Below are 17,540 nucleotides of genomic sequence, written 5' to 3' on the forward strand. Positions count from 1 at the left end.
GTGGCTGAGCTTCCAACTCTTTTGACCTTGGTGCTGTTATGTGACCAGATGCCCCAAATGCCACATCCATAACACGGTCTGCTGCCACATCCCGCACAGCTCTGGGGACAGAGTTGACTGAGGTAGTGAGGGAATGAAGAGGAGACAAAACACAGAGACACACAGACACATGGACACATGGACACATGAACAAGCTGAGATCATGTGGACTGAGCTCTCTGATGGAGAAGCCACAGGACTGCAGAAGCTCCGTGTGTTTATAATATACATTGAACAGCTAACATGGAGGTCATTACATATAGATGAATGTATGTAATTAGCAGGCAGGGTTGTGGGCACACAACTGGGTCAAGGAAACATGTTTAGTTAATCTCAGTAGGGCTGTAGTCTTCAGGACATGAATATCCAGGGGGAAGACAACACCAATAGATATTTTCTGTACACGCTATCAACATCTGTACATGGACCAGAGAGAGGTTTTGCTCTTCCTATGAGCCTTACTGCATGGATAGAAAAGCTTTGCCATTTTCCCATGGGTCCTTGGCATGGCCAGCTCATGTCAACAGCACGCCTTCATGTGGGACTTTACACATGCAGGGCTTCCTCTACCTCCACGTCCCGTCCATAATACCACTGAGGTAGCATGGAACCCACACGACAGGTATCCTAGTGTTTTATATCAAAGGTTGGCAAGCTTTCCCCCAGATGCAAACTTCAGTCTGTACAGGCCATCCTGCCTATGTCCCTGCACACTGCTGTAGACATCAGGTACAGAGGAGGTGCCCCGGGTTCCACCAAACATAATTTATGAACAGTGGAATCGAAGGGTCAGGGAACGACCAGGGGTCATATAGTGTGTTAGTGTTTCTATTTTTTCTCCCTCAGTGATTTGAACCCATGAGACCATCGCTGTGCTGGGTGGTAGGGAGGAGAGCAGAAGGCCATGGCAGAGCATGCTTTGGGGCCACCATTTTCAGTGCAAATGCCCAGGCTCTTCAAATGCCTGGGTTTTATTATTATTATTATTATTATTATTATTATTATTATTATTATTATTATTATTAGGTTGTACCTCGATTAATCAACCTCTGTGCATTGTTCCTGGATGAGCCCTCTGGTGTATTCTGACATGAGCAGCCATGCTGCCACCACACATATCCAAATTCGGCACATTTTCAGACCTCAAAGATGTTACTTTATAGTCTCTTCTGTAAAATGCCCCCATCAGTGTGAACCCATCACTTCTGCAAACAGGCTTGGCCCAGCCTCTCTGCAGTTAAAAGCAAAAAAAAAAAAAAAAAAAAAAAAAAAAAACAAAGAAAGAAAAGGTGTAGTGTGTGTGTGTGTGTGTGTGTGTGTGTGTAGTGGGGGTCACAGCTATACACCACAGAAACTTACAGAGCAGGGGAAAAAAAAAAAAACTAACCCAAAGGGAAAGCTACATTTGGCATGAGATTTGCATGCCATCAGCAACCACAGCCATCCAGAATAACATCTTCCTTTCGGTGTAGTCATACTCGGTCAGAGGCATGGAACGATGGCTCCTAGAGACGCTTATTAGTCTGGGCAAGAGCAGCCCTATGAGGACACTGCTCCTGCCTCCTTACCTGGGCCAGGGTGAGGGTTGCTTGTTTGCAGATGCCACACTGAACTCGGAGCTTTCCAGGCTGGACCTTGTGACAGGGGCCTTTGCAGTAGACGAAAAAGCTGTTGTAGGTGGGTTTAACTGCTGGGAGAAAACAGAGACAGTACCCAGTCAGTGCTAGTCCAGACTGAGCCAAGATGCCATCGATAAAAGTCTCTTAGAGGCAAGCTACATGCTGACTCCATGGAGACATTTTGTGAAGTTAGAAGAATGAATGTTTCAAGGAGGAGATAACGATTTAGAAAACACAGTTTTATGTTGAAAAGGGTTAAAGTGTCCTCTTCTTGTCATGCCAACAGCCCTGAGACTTACTCATCAAAGTAAACAGGCCGCCCCCGCCGCCAGGAGCTGGGTCAGAGCGTTTGCAGCACCGGGAAATTAAATGCCTTCCTCGCTGCTGAAGCCTGAGAAGCGGACAGGCAATTCTGAGACTCGGGAAAATTCGGAGGCCGCTGCCCCTGAATTCTATTTCATGCTTCTATACACAGCAGCAAAGATTCAAGATCTTTTCCTCTTAGAATCATATCTGTACAGCCAAGCCAGCCTTTCTCTCATGGTCTGAGTGATCGGACCACAGATGCCGGGTTCCTAGGGAACACTTGCCCCAACTCAGTAACATAAAATATGAGTCCTGAATCCCATGGAGCTTAACAGATCCTGCAGCCTGTTCAGAAGTGCAAGCTTGGCATTTTGTTAACAGTCACTTTAGCTGGACAACTGCCATTCAAATGCAGTATTTGCAAGTGTAATGGGTAAACACGGAGGGATCAATCTAATCAAATAATTTCTCTCAAGTGTCAATATTCTCAAAGTGCTATTCCTTAAAATAGAGGAACCTTTTATGGATAACTGATGCTTTCTGTGTCTGAAAAGAACTGACTAGAAGCTCTGAGGGAATGACAAGTGCTTTCTAAATTTCCTTGTTTTCCCAACTTAATAGTTTTTTTTCTTAATCATTATCTAATTGTTGCTGGGGGTGAGACGCATGTGTTTATAATTTTTATCATATTGTCAGAAACATCTAGAAAGACTATGCATTCTTTATGGTTATGAATGAAAGGTTTTGGTGGTCCAAATGCACACAGCTGACTAAAAACAGTATAGAGACAATGAGCAGACAGCAGAAGTCCCTGCCAGTTATTTACTCACTTTTGATTCTGTAGCTGATAGAACTCTAAAATATAAGATAAAATAAGGGACATTCTGATGCATTTGTAATATATTCTATAACGGCTGTTCTTCGGCAATGAGTACTTAGTTGTCAGTTTGAAAGGCAAGACAGACTATAAATACATGTTTGTGTTGATGCTAAATATCTATTTTGACACCTCTCTGTAGCTTTAGTGCCTTTGTGGGCAAGATATTCTAGTTGTGACTATCACATGGTTATTGGCAAATATAATTGTTACATAAAATATATGTGGGTCATAATTGAAACACATAGCCATGAGTCCACCTCACAGTAATGTCTATAACACAGTAAATGATTGACTGTCGGAAGGTCACAGGAACTGTGGCAACTCTAACCTGTGTTAAGAACCCTATTCCATCTCTGTTAGAACTTACCAAGGAACCCCAGGAAAGATTTCAACTTTCCTCGCTGTTAACACTTACCAGCAATAGGAAAACATTGGGTCCCACAATTTTTCTAACCCACCTGTGAAACTTAATAAAAATACAGGAGGAATGAGTGAAAGAAAGCAAAGTCTTTCCGAAAGGGAGTCAGTCAGGGCCTCAGTCAGGGCACTGTGGGTAGAGGAGGTTAAGACCTGTTGGGAACTGAAGACCCCTCTTCCCTTATAGCAACAGCAGTGTCTGTGGTATTGTCTCTGCTAATGATGCATGGGGGGGAAGCTATTCCCTCCCACCTCTGCCTACCTCAGCTTTCACTAAGTCCTTGAGAAGCCTGTCGCAAACTGCTGCATGCCATCTTGATGCCCCGGAATCCTGCAGATGACATGCAATCCATTATGCCTTGCTACCCACACCCAGCCAATTAGTAACCAGGCTAAGGGAGACCAAGGTCAGTGCAGTGCAGGCCATGGCGCATTTCAAGCTGTTGGCTCCATTCAGCCAAGCGGCTGGGGTTGCAGGTGAATCATGAGAGCCCTTTTCAGAGTGGCCTCCCTACCATTTTGGCAGTGTGACATGCTTTACAGTGGGCAGACTTCTGTGTCTGCTGTGTCCTGGAGTATACTGCACAGGAATGACAACAAATGCCCCACACTTTTGTGGGCAGGGTTCCCATTTGGCCTGACTGATGAGCCTGCAGCTGGAACTCATAGTCAGTCATTCTGTGAGAGACCTCAAAAGCCTTTAGCAGGAACTTGGCAGCTCCAGTCACTAAGGCACTTCTCCTGCTTCCACCTCATTCGGGACCTTAAATCTCCTTTGTTCTCCTTATCCCCAGGTCTCTCCTTCAGTAGCCAAAGTAACTGACGTGGCTTATGCTTACAACATGTCCTGTTTCATATAAGAAGCAACAACTGGAGCAGGGGCTGTCCCTAAATGTGTTGCCTGCCAGTGGAACCCATTCCCCTAACTGGGCTGCCTTGTCTGGGCTCAGTGGGAGAGGATTACCTTGTCCTGCAGTGACCTATGTGCCAGGGTGGGGTGATACTCAAGGGGGACCCCCCCTTCTCAGAGGAGGAGGGAAGGGAGGAATGGGGAGAGCGCCTGTGGGGGGGTATACTGGGAGGAGAGAGGGTGATAGTTAATATATTTTTGGATAATAGGCTTAAAAGCTAAAGCATCATTTTAATAAGACAGGTATTTATTCCACATGAATACATTAAATATTGTATAAAACATTAAACAAAACTCTGCTGTCTTAGAGGCCTTCCTACGTCTGCCATACTGACACATGTGCAAATAATATGTGACCAGTATCTCTGTGTGGCTAAGGAGCACTGAAAACGTGGCTAGGGATCGGTCTTTTCTTGTTCTGTTAACTTTAACAGAAACTTCACTTCCAAAGCTGCAGGTAGGTAGCAGTTGGTACCACAGATGATAAAAGCACGGGAGTGTCTAGCCTTGTCTCACTCCCTCACCAGGGACACCAGGGACAGACAAGTCTAAGCAAAGACGACAACACTCATCAAGGAGTCCACCTCCTCATCTGAACTGCTAGTGTGAAAATACAGTTGGAAGGAGAAAAGGAGAACAGAAAGGTGGGGATTGGAAGAAAGAGGGAGCTGGGTGGGTCCAGGCTGCTCAGCCAGAGGGCCAGCGAGGCTGTTCTTCCTACAGTGCTCTGACTTCTACCACATGTGACTCCACGACCATCTTACATTTCCACTGACCATCTCCAACTTTATGATCTGACTATCATCCTCAATGTCCAACTGGAATGAAAATTCTTGCAAGAATTCTTTCTTTTGTTTTCCACAAATACGATGGCTGCATAAAACAGTATCTAAGATCACAAAAGTGTTGGACTTTGTTTTGTCACTTCTGAACAACTGTCTTGGTCCCAAGCTGTTGAACTAGCCCAGGTATCCCAGCATGGGATGTCCTTCTTCGCGGCCTTTGGCCAGCTTCTTCCACACTATCTGGCACTTGGTAGTTATGGCCCCTTCTCTCTTGCCCACTTCTGCCTGGAGCCTTATGGTTGTTTCTTTAAAAATCATCTGAACAGTTAGTAGCATTTTCCAGCTATTATCTGCAAGCCTGCTCCATTTGCCCTATCCTCTAACCACATAGGGAGCAGACTTGGTCCTTGACAATCCCTACAAGTCTCTTTCAGACCATACCAATGGAAAACCATTCTTAAGCTGTGTCAGGTATCCAGGCCCAGATAACTGGACAGCATCGGGGAACTTGATGGTAGAGGGCTGGGTGGTAGTCCCTCAGAAAAGGCTTGACCACAGTTTTTGAGTATATGTCTCATAAACCAGGCACTAAAACTATTCAACATGATCAAAATCAGTACTACCACTGAAGTCTGGCATAAATCTCCATACATAACATGGAGAGAGAATTATTTTTCCCTGTACTAACCTTAAGTTATTGACAGTTCCAGTCTGAACAATATAGATAGCATTTGCCTAACATGGTTCCATATTAAATCCATGCATTAGAGACTTCCTGATTTTCCTCCTCTGCCTAATGTCTCACTGGAATCATCACAGGACGTAGAATCTCTCCTCGTCAGTCACAGGTAGACCATCAGCGAGGCGCTGCTCTGCTTGGCAGGTCAAACACAGAAGCTTCGCCCTTTTACTAGGACACCTTCCCTCTGGAGAACCATAGTTAGCAGTCTCTGGGAAGCCATTTCTTCAAGAGATAAAAGAGGCTCTCCTCACAGCTCTCATGGTCTTGGGAGGTGACTGTCTCCCTCTTTCCAGCCCCTAAAGACTCACAGCACTTTCTGCACATGCCATTGGCTCTAGGCTCAGACTGATTCACAGTTGTCATTTATCTGTCCCATTTTTCTGTCCAATTTCATTCCATTTTATATGGTCCAAAAGCTAAGAGAAGTACCTTGAACTTAGTTAAAAACCTATATCCGCCGGGATCATTAAATTTCCCCATATCTTCCAATGCTATGAAAGTTGTAGGTGTGGCAGTATGAAGACAAACAGCAAAATAAAACATGCTGCGGTGATTACCAAATGCTTGGAATGTCTCTGTGCCAGACAAACTCGTAGAGTAACTCCCCACGGTCTTTAAAAATGTTAGAGTGTAACTCCTGAAAAACCGACTCAGCAAAACTGACTCTAACAGCAACTTAGATCTACGATTTGTGGTGAGCAGAAAATAATGATTATTAAAATGCTATAGAGGATTTTAGCATAATTAAATGTTAAGGATCAAAATCTGAGCCAGGTGTGTTGGCATGTGGTCATAATCTCAGCTCTTGGTGTGTGGAGGCCAGAGGGTCAGGAATTCAAGACCTACTTCAACTGTCTTCCATTTCCCCCTTAAGAGTCAAATTCTCAAGTTTAGCCCTAGATGAGATTCTACTGGGGAAGGCAGTAGTATGTCAACACCTCCCATTGCAACCCATCTCCACCGAGTTATCTAAGCCAACGGAATCCAAACACCATTCCCTTGAGTAACCAAGATGATGCTGTATTATAAACAACTTCCAATTATATAACCAACCATCCAATGCATGTGCCCCTAAAATAGGCTTAGCAATCTCTAAGGAGACTCTATCCTTAAGAAGTTATAACTTAACTCTCAAGTTTTCCAGCTTGGGTTCTTAATTAATGGATCTGAACGATGATTTCTTCTGGCGAGGCAAAAAACTGCTGATTAAATGCGATGCCTTTGCTTGATTTCTTTTTGGTTGTTGGTGCCAATTTATTTTTTCATTATTCATTTGGAAAGTAATAAAGAGATCTCCCATGCCAAGATAAAACTGTAGAGTGAAGCATCATTTGAGGACTATGTTCACGTAAATAAGGCAAAAAGCCAAGCAGAGCACACTTTAGATGCTTTTTCTTCCTACAAATGGGCCAGGGGTGAGTGCCAGCCAAGTCATCTAGCACAGGAACTGCTGGGATTCATGGTTAGATCAACTTACAACACTGATCACTGCATACACAGTACTAAAAGATGTATACACAGTACAACCCCAGATGTGTCTATCTAGACTTACAGAGGTGGAAACGCTGAGCTCGGGCAGCTATGTTAAACCTGAGCCATAACTTGTCACTATGAGCCAATCTGCTGAGCCTTTCTAGCCATCTTTTTTTTTATTAGATTTTTTTCTTCATTTACATTTCAAATGCTATCCCCAAAGCCCCCTATACCCTCCCCCTGACCTATTTCCCAACCTACCCACTCCTGCTTTCTGGCCCTGGTATTCCCCTGTACTGGGCCATATAATCTTCGCAAGACCAAGGGCCTCTCCTACCACTGATGGCCTACTTGGCCATCCTCTGCTAAATATGCAACTAGAGACAGAAGCTTGGGGGGGGGGGGCGGGAAGGGGGTACTGATTAGTTCCTATTGCTGTTCCTCCTATAGGGTTGCAGATCCCTTTAGCTCCTTGGGTACTTTCTCTAGCTCCTTTATTGGGGGCCCTGTGTTCCATCCAATAGCTGACTGTGAGCATCCACTTCTGTATTTGCCAGGCACTGGCATAGCCTCACAACAGGCAGCTATATCAGGGTCCCTTCAGCAAAATATTGCTGGCATATGCAATAGTGTCTGCATTTGGTGGTTGTCTATGGGATGGATCCCCGGTGGGGCAGTCTCTGGATGGTCCTTCCTTCTATCTCAAACTTTGTCTCTGTAACTCCTTCCATGGGTATTTTGTTCCCCATTCTAAGAAGGAATGAAGTATCTACACATTGGTCTTTCTTCTTCTTGAGTTTCATGTGTTTTGCAAATTGTATCTTGGGTATTCTAAGTTTCTGGGCTAATATCCACTTATCAGTGAGTACAAGTCATGTGTGATCTTTTGTGATTGGGTTACCTCACTCAGGATGATATCTTCCAGATCCATCCATTTGCCTAAGAATTTCATAAATTCATTGTTTTTAATAGCTGAGTAGCACTCCATTGTGTAAATGTACCACATTTTCTGTATCCATTCTTCTTTTGAGGGACATCTGGGTTCTTTCCAGCTTCTGGCTATTATAAATAAGGCTGCTATGGCCATCTTCTGATCACTGAAACCGAGATGGTAACAGTTACAATACCGGTGAATCCACACACTAGGCGGTTCTGACCCAGTGCCTGCTTCTATTTACTGTGCTCTTCACATGACAAGTCACTCCCATGTCCAAGGACATTCTTGTTCCAATTTTATAATTCTTACATAATATTTACATCTTCATAGCTGGAGTTTAATTCTTCACTAATTACTTTCATTATTGCTTCATGCCTAACCAAGTCCTTTACAGTTCAGGAGTAGTGCTATGGAACACAAATTCTGTGCAAACTCCTGAATGTATTTACACCTTACTGGAGTCATTTTTCTTTATGATGTGAGGGTTGTGAGTGCACTGTTCTTTAAGAAAGGGTATAAACAGGAAGCAGTTATATGGATCCACCCAAGTAGGCAAACACAGTTAAAACATTATTCCATATAAAATAATTATTGTATTGTGATATTAAGACTGCACTGAAGAGGATTCAAAGTAGGTTTCAAAGTTCTACTTTAATGGCCAACTTCCAAATTACTGATTATCCTTTGAAAGTAGGTACCGCTTCATAACTAAGTTTCCATAGTTTCATACCTAAGAAGTCAGGAGCTCCTGGGATGAGTGTCATTTCACAGGACAGCAGCACAGGTTTGAATATGACATTTCCTAATTCCAAAGAACTCATTTCCCCCTTGGCCAGATGATAACAACTTTGACTCAGGGGCAGTTTTTAGTAACTACTGTGGGGACTGACTTCACAACTGTTAAACATTGGGCTTTCATCCTGGTTAGAAGATACGCATTAAGATACACAGGGATCACAAAAACCATCTCAGCTCCTGCTTGCCTCATCCCTCATCACCAACATTTTTTTCCTTCTCTTACTAATGCTAAAGCTTTTATGGAAATTCCCATTACCATCTTTTACCACTGGTAGTTGACAGGGGTGTACAGGCACAGAAATTACCATGGTGGGAAATTAAGCAGTTTTTCTAAGGATCAGTGTACATCCTTCCAACTGGCTATTGACCCAAGAAATGGCAATCCGTGGCAGGGCATCAGAGTCGATATACATTTTTTTGTTTACTTTTATAAAAAAAAAGCCAATCCTTTTCTAAATACATGAGATTTATCAAAATTAATTGATTTAAATCTTCTATTGTAAATGTTCTGAGTATTAGAGACAGAAACCAATTAAGTAAATGAGCAATCAAATCTGCCTTAATGAGAGACTTCAGCAACCAAGGCATGAGCCTTCATACACCCACATTCCTCATCCTAGTTCAACTACAACAGACAATGCACAGAGTTTTGCATAAATACTTTAGATATGATATATCCTACTTCACCGCTGTCATTAAACAGTTATCAAGTTTCAATGCTTTCAGTATCTTGTTCCCCTGTGCCAAGTGATAAGACAAGATGTATAATGTTAATAAAGGTTATCTCTCCCAGTATTGATTTTGGAAGCCTTTGGTATATTGAGATGTTACTACCTGTTAAAAATGTGAAGATTGTTTTTCTTTAGTGTCACAGTGATTAATTATAAAAGTACGGTATGATATGAAAAACGGGAAGTGATTTGTTTTCTGGGTTAAGCAATGATATTGTAAATGATACATACTTCTAAAAACAAACGACAGGATCATGGACTCCAGGAAGGGGGTCCTGACTTCAAAGGCCTCTGTTGGCTCAGGGGTCCCCACTTTCTTCATCTAAACACTTGCCCATCTAAGGTCCCTTAAGGTTGAAATGTCTATAGCACAGGGAGGCACCCCACCTCTGTAGGGGTTTGCATTCGTCAAACAGGTCTCCCCCATTTTCCCAGGCATTTATTTCATTGTGCTACCAGGGCTATGGTCCTGATCACTGCCTCTTCCTTCTCCTCGGAAGGGTCAGGAGCCAGGTGAACAGACACTGAGCTCACTCACGGATCCCATCCCCGAGAAACTGGAGATATCCAGCAAGCTCAGGAAGATACCCAGAGAGCTCAGGAAGCCACTCGATTAAGCTACTTATAACCCTGCCTGCGCTTCCCTTACCACGAGGAACTTCCTAAACAAGAGCAGTGCCTGGCTTTCAAAGCCCACTGCACACTTGCAGGCCAATGCATATTGCATACCACCTTTAGAAAAAGAAAACTGGATTTAGGGACATTAAAATAGAAAATTAAACCCACAACATGATTCATGGGAGACAAGCATTCTACCATTGAGCTATATAGCTCAAGTGACCAGCTTTCTAAACTGATGTCAACCCCATCTGCCTAAAGCCTGGTTGCCTGGAGGATGGCAATCCCTGCAGAGAAGCAGATAGTGCCATCAAAGATAAGACCATCAGTACCTATGCAACTTCACCAGTAACATTACCAACAGGTGTTGACAGGGCTCTCGCTGTGCCTGTTGAACACTCCATTAGTAGATGAGAAACCACACCTGTCCACATAAGAGGCACCTTAGCAGTTTTAAAATCCAAGGATGCAACTGACACAGAGGGCTAGAGTGACCACTGAGCCATCAAAGGCTAAAGCTAAGCTTCCAACCAAAACATCTAAACTGACTTGGAGCCTGATATATGGTATGAAGAGTATTCACTATGCACATACAGCAGGGGAGAAACCTGGTGTTCACAGGATAGACACTGAATGACTGCGGTAAGAGTGTACACTTCATCATGGACTCTTTGTATAGAAAGTTCTGTGACTATCACTTTCAGACTTGGTATGGCTTCCAGTGGCCATGATTCCAACTTCTCTCTGGGACCCTCAATTCTGAGATGCATAGGACCTTATAGGCAGCCGGAGGTGAGGTTCACAGCTCGGTTCAGTGATGCAAGGCAGGGACCTTCTCTTGTTCATACATTGCTTCAGACCCCAAGTATCACAACGTACGGTCATCAGATGGAAGTCCCAGTCTGAGGAAACGTGAGAAAAGCCTTCAGTGCTCCAGATGAAGCAAGCGGGCACATGGAGTGGAGGGAGGAGAGTCTGGATGTGGAGGTAACAGAACACAGAGACTGCTTTGGCTCTCAGTGGTATCAAGCTCTCTTTCAGTTGTATTTTCCGGAATGCTTGAGTTTGGGGTACCCTGGGTACCCAAGGATTCTGATTAACCCAGATAGCTGAGAAGCTAAGGGATGACGTATGCCTTCTCTCCATAATGGCCTTCATTCGGCTCTTGCTCTCCTGACTCCCAAATTAATTCTCTCATCTTCTTCCCAGAAGCCTGCTTTTGGATTTCTGAAGTAGCTGCCAAGGCCTGGTAGGAGATTTTTCACCTTTACCCCACTCCCCTGGCAAGTATGATAAGATTCACAATGCAAAAAGAATCGCCATCTGAAATCTTATTGCATCCCTACTTATTAAAAGCCTGCAGCAAAAAGTTGCAGGGTGTGGACATGACATCTAGGGCTCCAGGGTTCTTAGCTTACAGGGAAGCCTGAGCGAGAAGATGCTTTTACTAAGTACCCCACCCCCTCTACTACATGGCCAGTGTATCAACTGCTGACCATCCATGATAGGAAATGTTCCTGCCTTGCTCATTTATATATTTTTTCTTCATCAACATTTTCTCTCGCCCAGTAAAATATGTCAGCATTCCAAACTGCATCTGCCCAGTGACAGCAAAAGAGGAAAAACCACAAACACCTCTGTTTGCTATGTCGGATGCATCTGAGAAAAGAATGTAGGAAGAGCTGGCTGATTTCACTATTTTTAGCCTGTTGCGGTAAGTAATATGTTTCTTAGACTCATAAACATATCTTTCAGTTTATGAAAAAAAAATTATTTTATGTTTATGTGTTTTGCCTGCATGTATGGCTATGCACTATGGGTCTGCTTCTTGCCCATGTAGGTCAGAAGAGGGTGTTAGATCCCCTGGAACTAGAGTTACAGACAGTTTTTAGCTATTGTATAGGTACTGGGACCTGAACCCCAATCTCTGAAAGAGCAGTAAGTGCTCTTAACATGTGAGCCATCTCTTCAGCCCCATAAAACTATTTTTAAAAGCAATACCAGGCCCACCCACTTGTTACCGTTCCAATAGAAATTCAAGACTCACTTCCTAAAGCAGATGCTAACATCAGGTAAAAGCCTCTTTCCTCGGCTCTTTGAAAAGTAGGTAAATAGACATTTCCACTGTTGCTTGATGGGTATAATTACTTCTACAGCTGTGAGCTGACCTAAGTACTGTGTCACTCCCTGGCCCTTCTTCTCTGTCTGGTGCTAAGGACTCACTTGCCTTGGACTGTCTAGAACCTACCAGTCCCGAACCAACTTCCCTAAAGTAAACCATTGATTGCATCATGTCCCTTACATGTCTTCTCAAGGCCTTTTGGGGCAAGTAAACCACTGATAGCATCATGTCCCTTACATGTCTTCTCAAGGCCTTTCGGGGCGAGTGAAATCCACCTGCTTAGTAATTCAAGCGCCTGGGCTGCATGAACCCTACTTCTGTGTGCCTCCTTTCCTCTGGTCCAAGCCAATCGGTGCCTTCAAACAGCACACCTTTTACTCGCGGAATAGTTACATGGACCTTGGAAAGAAATTTTTACAATGTAGGCATCTACCCCACGTTTATGGAAAATTGACCTGCATGGGGAAGAGTTGTGTCGAGAGAGTTATTCTCTGCTAGTGCTGAGCGTGAGCTCCAGAGTATGGGACTGTTCCCTGTGCTGTCCCCTAAAGCCGCTGCCGGCCTCGGGGCTATGGACCTAATCCATACCTTGTATAAACAATGAATGAATGTTAATGCATTTAATTAATTTAAATATAAATATTTTTCTGGCTAATGTTTATCTGTGTTTGAGAAACACTAGTATAAAGGGATATATTCAATAATGTTGACTATAAGCCTTGGCAGAGTTTTAAGTTTGTAGATTTTTGTTAAATACATGTAAAAATAATTTCTGTCCAGTAAAACAGTCAATAACAAAAATATATGGCGTGATGGACATTTCGCTGTTGAGGATTAGCTAACTTCTCAGATACTCCCTGAATTGTTCATAATATTTTTATCATTCATCGATTGCTTAATTACAACATTTTACATGTGTTTGTTTTATATTTTGCTCTGAGAGCAATTTTATGTTTTGTGACTTGTTCTGTAACATGTCCTTGTTTTGAAGTTTATAATAAGTGCTCACTTTTCTCGATGTTCTTTCTTCCTGCCTGCTGACGGCATCTAAGGCAGCACACAGCCTCCTGTTTCTACAAGGCCCAATCCTACCATTCCCATCCAAAAACATACTTAATTGATTCTTCTATCAAAAGCAAAATGATTAGGTTTTGACTACTTTTTGTCAGGGTGCTAAACTACTTATGTCATATACATATTAGTATATAGACTATATAGATGCCATTAGTAGCAATGGTCGATATTATGGAAAGACATCATCAAGTAACCAGTTTTGAAACTAACACTGGAGTATGACAAAGTATTTTTTGCAAATGATGAAATCACAACAAACTGACCTCAAAATAACTTAATCTCTGTGACAATATAATGAGGTATGTTCTGCTGGGCCCATTAAAATGACATGCAGTTGGATAATTATTTCTACAGTGTCAGGATTCTAAAGCTAGAAGTTTCCCAGCTTCTGTTATATGGCAATGCTAAATGAATGTTGTCAAAAAATTAAATCTAAATTGGTTATAAATCTTCATTTAACTGCACCATGCAGGGAAGGTTACATTGTAACAGCCACACTTTTGTCATCATTAGGAACAGGCAGAGTCTGATTTTAATAGTATTAAGACTATTGAAATTATTGTTTGTTCTACATTTGCCATTGGGGATTAAGCCTTTGATGGTCAACCCTGAGTGTATGGGCAAAGCCGACAACAATGGAGGGCAGGGCAAGCAGTGTTCTGGTCTATCAGTGATGCTGGGCCTCCCTGACCTACTGTGACCATCTTGTACGAAGGCTACTTTGCTTTTCCAACTGCATTTTCCTAACTGATTAAAGGATCTAATTTCAGAAAACAGTCTATTTTCAACCCAGTTTGCCTGACTTTTTTCAGGCAATGACCTGTGGCTTGATCACCTGTCTAAACCATCTGGTGGCTCGTTATAATCCTACAAATGGTCCCTCAAAAGCCCCATTATGCCTTTTAGCAGCAGCAGCAACAACCACACAGACAGGGAGGCCTGATAAGTGGCTACTCCCTGGTGTAACTAGTTTCTGCTGAACCAAAGAATGAAGTTGAACCACAATAATTTTTAATGTCAGTAAAAACCTACTGTGAGATAAAGCTCTTTATTTTGGTTTGTATATGAATATCGGGAAGAAAGCTCTGGGAGAGTAGACCAGGACATCAAAAGAAAATCCTCAATGATTTTTAAAACTCAGGTTAAATGTGGTTTGTAATAGCAATTGTGGCATAAATTTATGCCATAGGAAGCCTATAAGAAACTCTGTTCTATGATAAGACCTGATAGTTATAATATTAAGCATGTATACATACACATAGACTTAATAAATATACCCCCACAATTAATATTCACATACTATATTTATTTGACTAAGAAACATTGTTTATGTCAGAGCAATATAGAAAAAATATAAGGTACTAAAATTAAGTGTGATTTATTTAAAAAAATAAATTTATAATTTTTTAAAAGACCTGTAGCTGTTCATCAAAAGTCTTTCAGATGAGCTATTGGAATTATTGATGATTTGGTCAGATATTTTTTTTCCATTTATTTTTTTTTACCTCATATAGAAAATATCTAATTTAGCTTAATTTTGTTGTATTTTTTTTCTGAGTCTTTTTGAGTTTATTTCATTTAACAAAATATTGTATTTATTATGGCAAAAGATAATTCTTGAACGCAACACCATTTTCCAAAGATACCCAGAAATAAAAATCTATTATCTATCTACGTATCCATCCATCCATCCATCCATCCATTCATCCTCTGAACATAAAACAACAAAGAAAGGGTTTTTAAATAAAAGAACATTAGTATCTGCAGAAGGAAACAGTAGCTAGAAGACGCCATGGTGATCAAGCCAATAAAGAGAACTGTTTGGGAGGAAAAACAACTGCACAATTTGCCAAAGAGCCCAGAGATAGAGATCATGGAGAAACAACTTCTGCTTTTGAAAACTAGCAGCTTCCAGGATTGACTCATGGTAATCTGCTCCAAAACACACATGCTGTGTTTCCATTGCTGTCCTATAAACAGAACAGACTCCTGTGGGGTCAGGAGCCCCAGGTTCATTATGGCGTCAATGAATATGAACGACATTTCCTGCTGCTGTTAGGGACTATTGAGTGAGCACTTACTTCAATGCCCACATGATGTTGTGTTCTATTGAAGATCACTGAAAAGCTAATGTTCATTTTGTGAGATTACAGATGAAAAGTGAAGTTTGGCAATGTAATTTACCCAGAGTCGCAGGATTTGCTCAGTGCCATTCAAGGGGCTTAAACCTGGCTCTGTGTGATTCTAATGTCTCTGTAGTCTCTGTAGTAATCCACCTCATCCTTTAGAGATTCACTATGATGCTGGGAGGAAAAGCAACAATAGAGATACAGGAGGAGAGGGAAAACGTAGCCAATGTAGTGATAGACTCGGGAATAACCAGATTTGGGTGCTCTGTGGGTATCTCAGCAGCTTTTAGGATCCAAGAACAGGTTTTTAAGATGTTCTGAATGAGCCGGGCATGGTGGCGCATGCCTTTAAGCCCAGTACTCGGGAGGCAGGGGCAGGCGGATTTCTGAGTTCTACAAAGTGAGTTCCAGGACAGCCAGGGCTATACAGTGAAACCTTGTCTAGAAAAACAACAACAACAACAAAAATATTCTGAAGGCCAGTTTCTTCACCCCAAACAGAAATAACAATACATGCCTTTTACAACATCTAACAACAATAAGTACAATCAAATATCCTTGCCAGGCATGTATGTTCAGATCCATGGCATGAAAATGGCCTGGGATCCACCCTATTAGACCAGAGTGCATGAAGGGAAACCCTTAGCAGAAAGATAAATAAATAACTGAATGACCAGTCAACCAAGAGCTCATGAAGATCCAAATGAAAGTCCCTGTGTAATGAGTGTGAAAGGAGCCTGTAATCCTAACAAACTCTCCGAAGTGGAAGGCAGGGAGAGTATGAGATCCAGGATGGCTTGGGACACACAGTAAGACTGTGTCTTAAAATGAATAAACAAATCAACAACAACAGAACAACATGAAGCATTCAGTCACAAACCAGGGATGGGCAAACCCAAGACCAGTATTCAAGGCACCCCAGAGCAGGCTTCAGGTAGGAGAGGTAAGGAAGGAAGGACCTGGGGGATAGCAGAGGCCATACTCATCAAGTGTGAGCCTCCAGTAGGAGAATTGACGTATGACACCTCTGGCTACACACACACACACACACACACACACACACACACACACACACACACACACACACACACCAGTCCTCCTCCAATCCATTCTTTCTGATCTACTTTTTGAAAGGGGATGTAGAGGGACTATACCTCTAGATAACACCTACCATCCTGAATCACTGGCTGGCTAACCTCTCTCTCCGGAGTGTTCATTTTCATGAGCAAAGAGGACACTGTGCCAACTCCCCCAATGCCTCCTTATGCAGTCATTATATCATTACATCATTACATCAGAGGCACTGACAGCAGACTGGCCCTGCCAACCCTTTTTCCTTTCAGAGCTCTAATGCACAGATAACACACAGTCTGACTGTGTTTTCCTGGAATGTATACTCCTGCGAGTGTGGAACAGTCCCTCCTCTTTGTTCTGCTTGCTCTGTATCTAACATTTGCTGCTTATTGGAGGAATGGAAGTGACAGAAGAATGAACCGGACTTCATCATTCTGGTGACTGTCACTCTGTGCCTGTGTCATTTCTTTGACAGTAACATAGTTGATGAATGGAATTTGTTGAACTACAGAGAACAGTTAAGATACTGTTCCTGTAGCCCTGGTCTTGACTGCTATCTCAACGCAAAGCCCACAAAGTGAAAATGCCTTCTATGAAGTCAAAAGGATTTCAATCACATTTAGAGCACCTGTGGCCAGTGTTTCAAATAACTGTTCTCAAATTATCAGTTAAATCTTTGTCTCACAGACCAAATTCTTCACAAGCTGTGATTGATTGCCTAGCATTATTTTATTACCCATATAAGATGACTTTAATATATAAAATCTAAATACCAATAGCAGTGAAGATGGCCACGCCTTGGCTGAGGTTGCCTGATATGGCAAAGAAGAAGGGGGTTTATAATGTCTAGCCCAACCCAGTTAGAGAGGACGATAGCAGAGGTGGG

General features: G+C 42.4%; 1 protein-coding gene across 3 annotated transcripts in view; it reads right to left on the reverse strand.

Annotated features, from left to right (window-relative positions):
* Positions 1-17,540, reverse strand: part of Prkn (parkin RBR E3 ubiquitin protein ligase) — a 1,168,744-nt gene that overhangs the window by 741,690 nt on the left and 409,514 nt on the right. For 2 of the 3 annotated variants that reach the window (XM_029533198.1, XM_021221289.1), the window contains exon 4: positions 1,608-1,729. In XM_029533198.1, the coding sequence (XP_029389058.1) occupies positions 1,608-1,729 (122 nt within the window). The remainder of the gene's footprint in view (positions 1-1,607; positions 1,730-17,540) is intronic. The other variant, XM_021221288.1, reaches the window with a different exon arrangement.

The sequence above is a fragment of the Mus pahari genome, chromosome 21, assembly GCF_900095145.1.
Source record: "Mus pahari chromosome 21, PAHARI_EIJ_v1.1, whole genome shotgun sequence".
Classification (NCBI taxonomy): domain Eukaryota; kingdom Metazoa; phylum Chordata; class Mammalia; order Rodentia; family Muridae; genus Mus; species Mus pahari.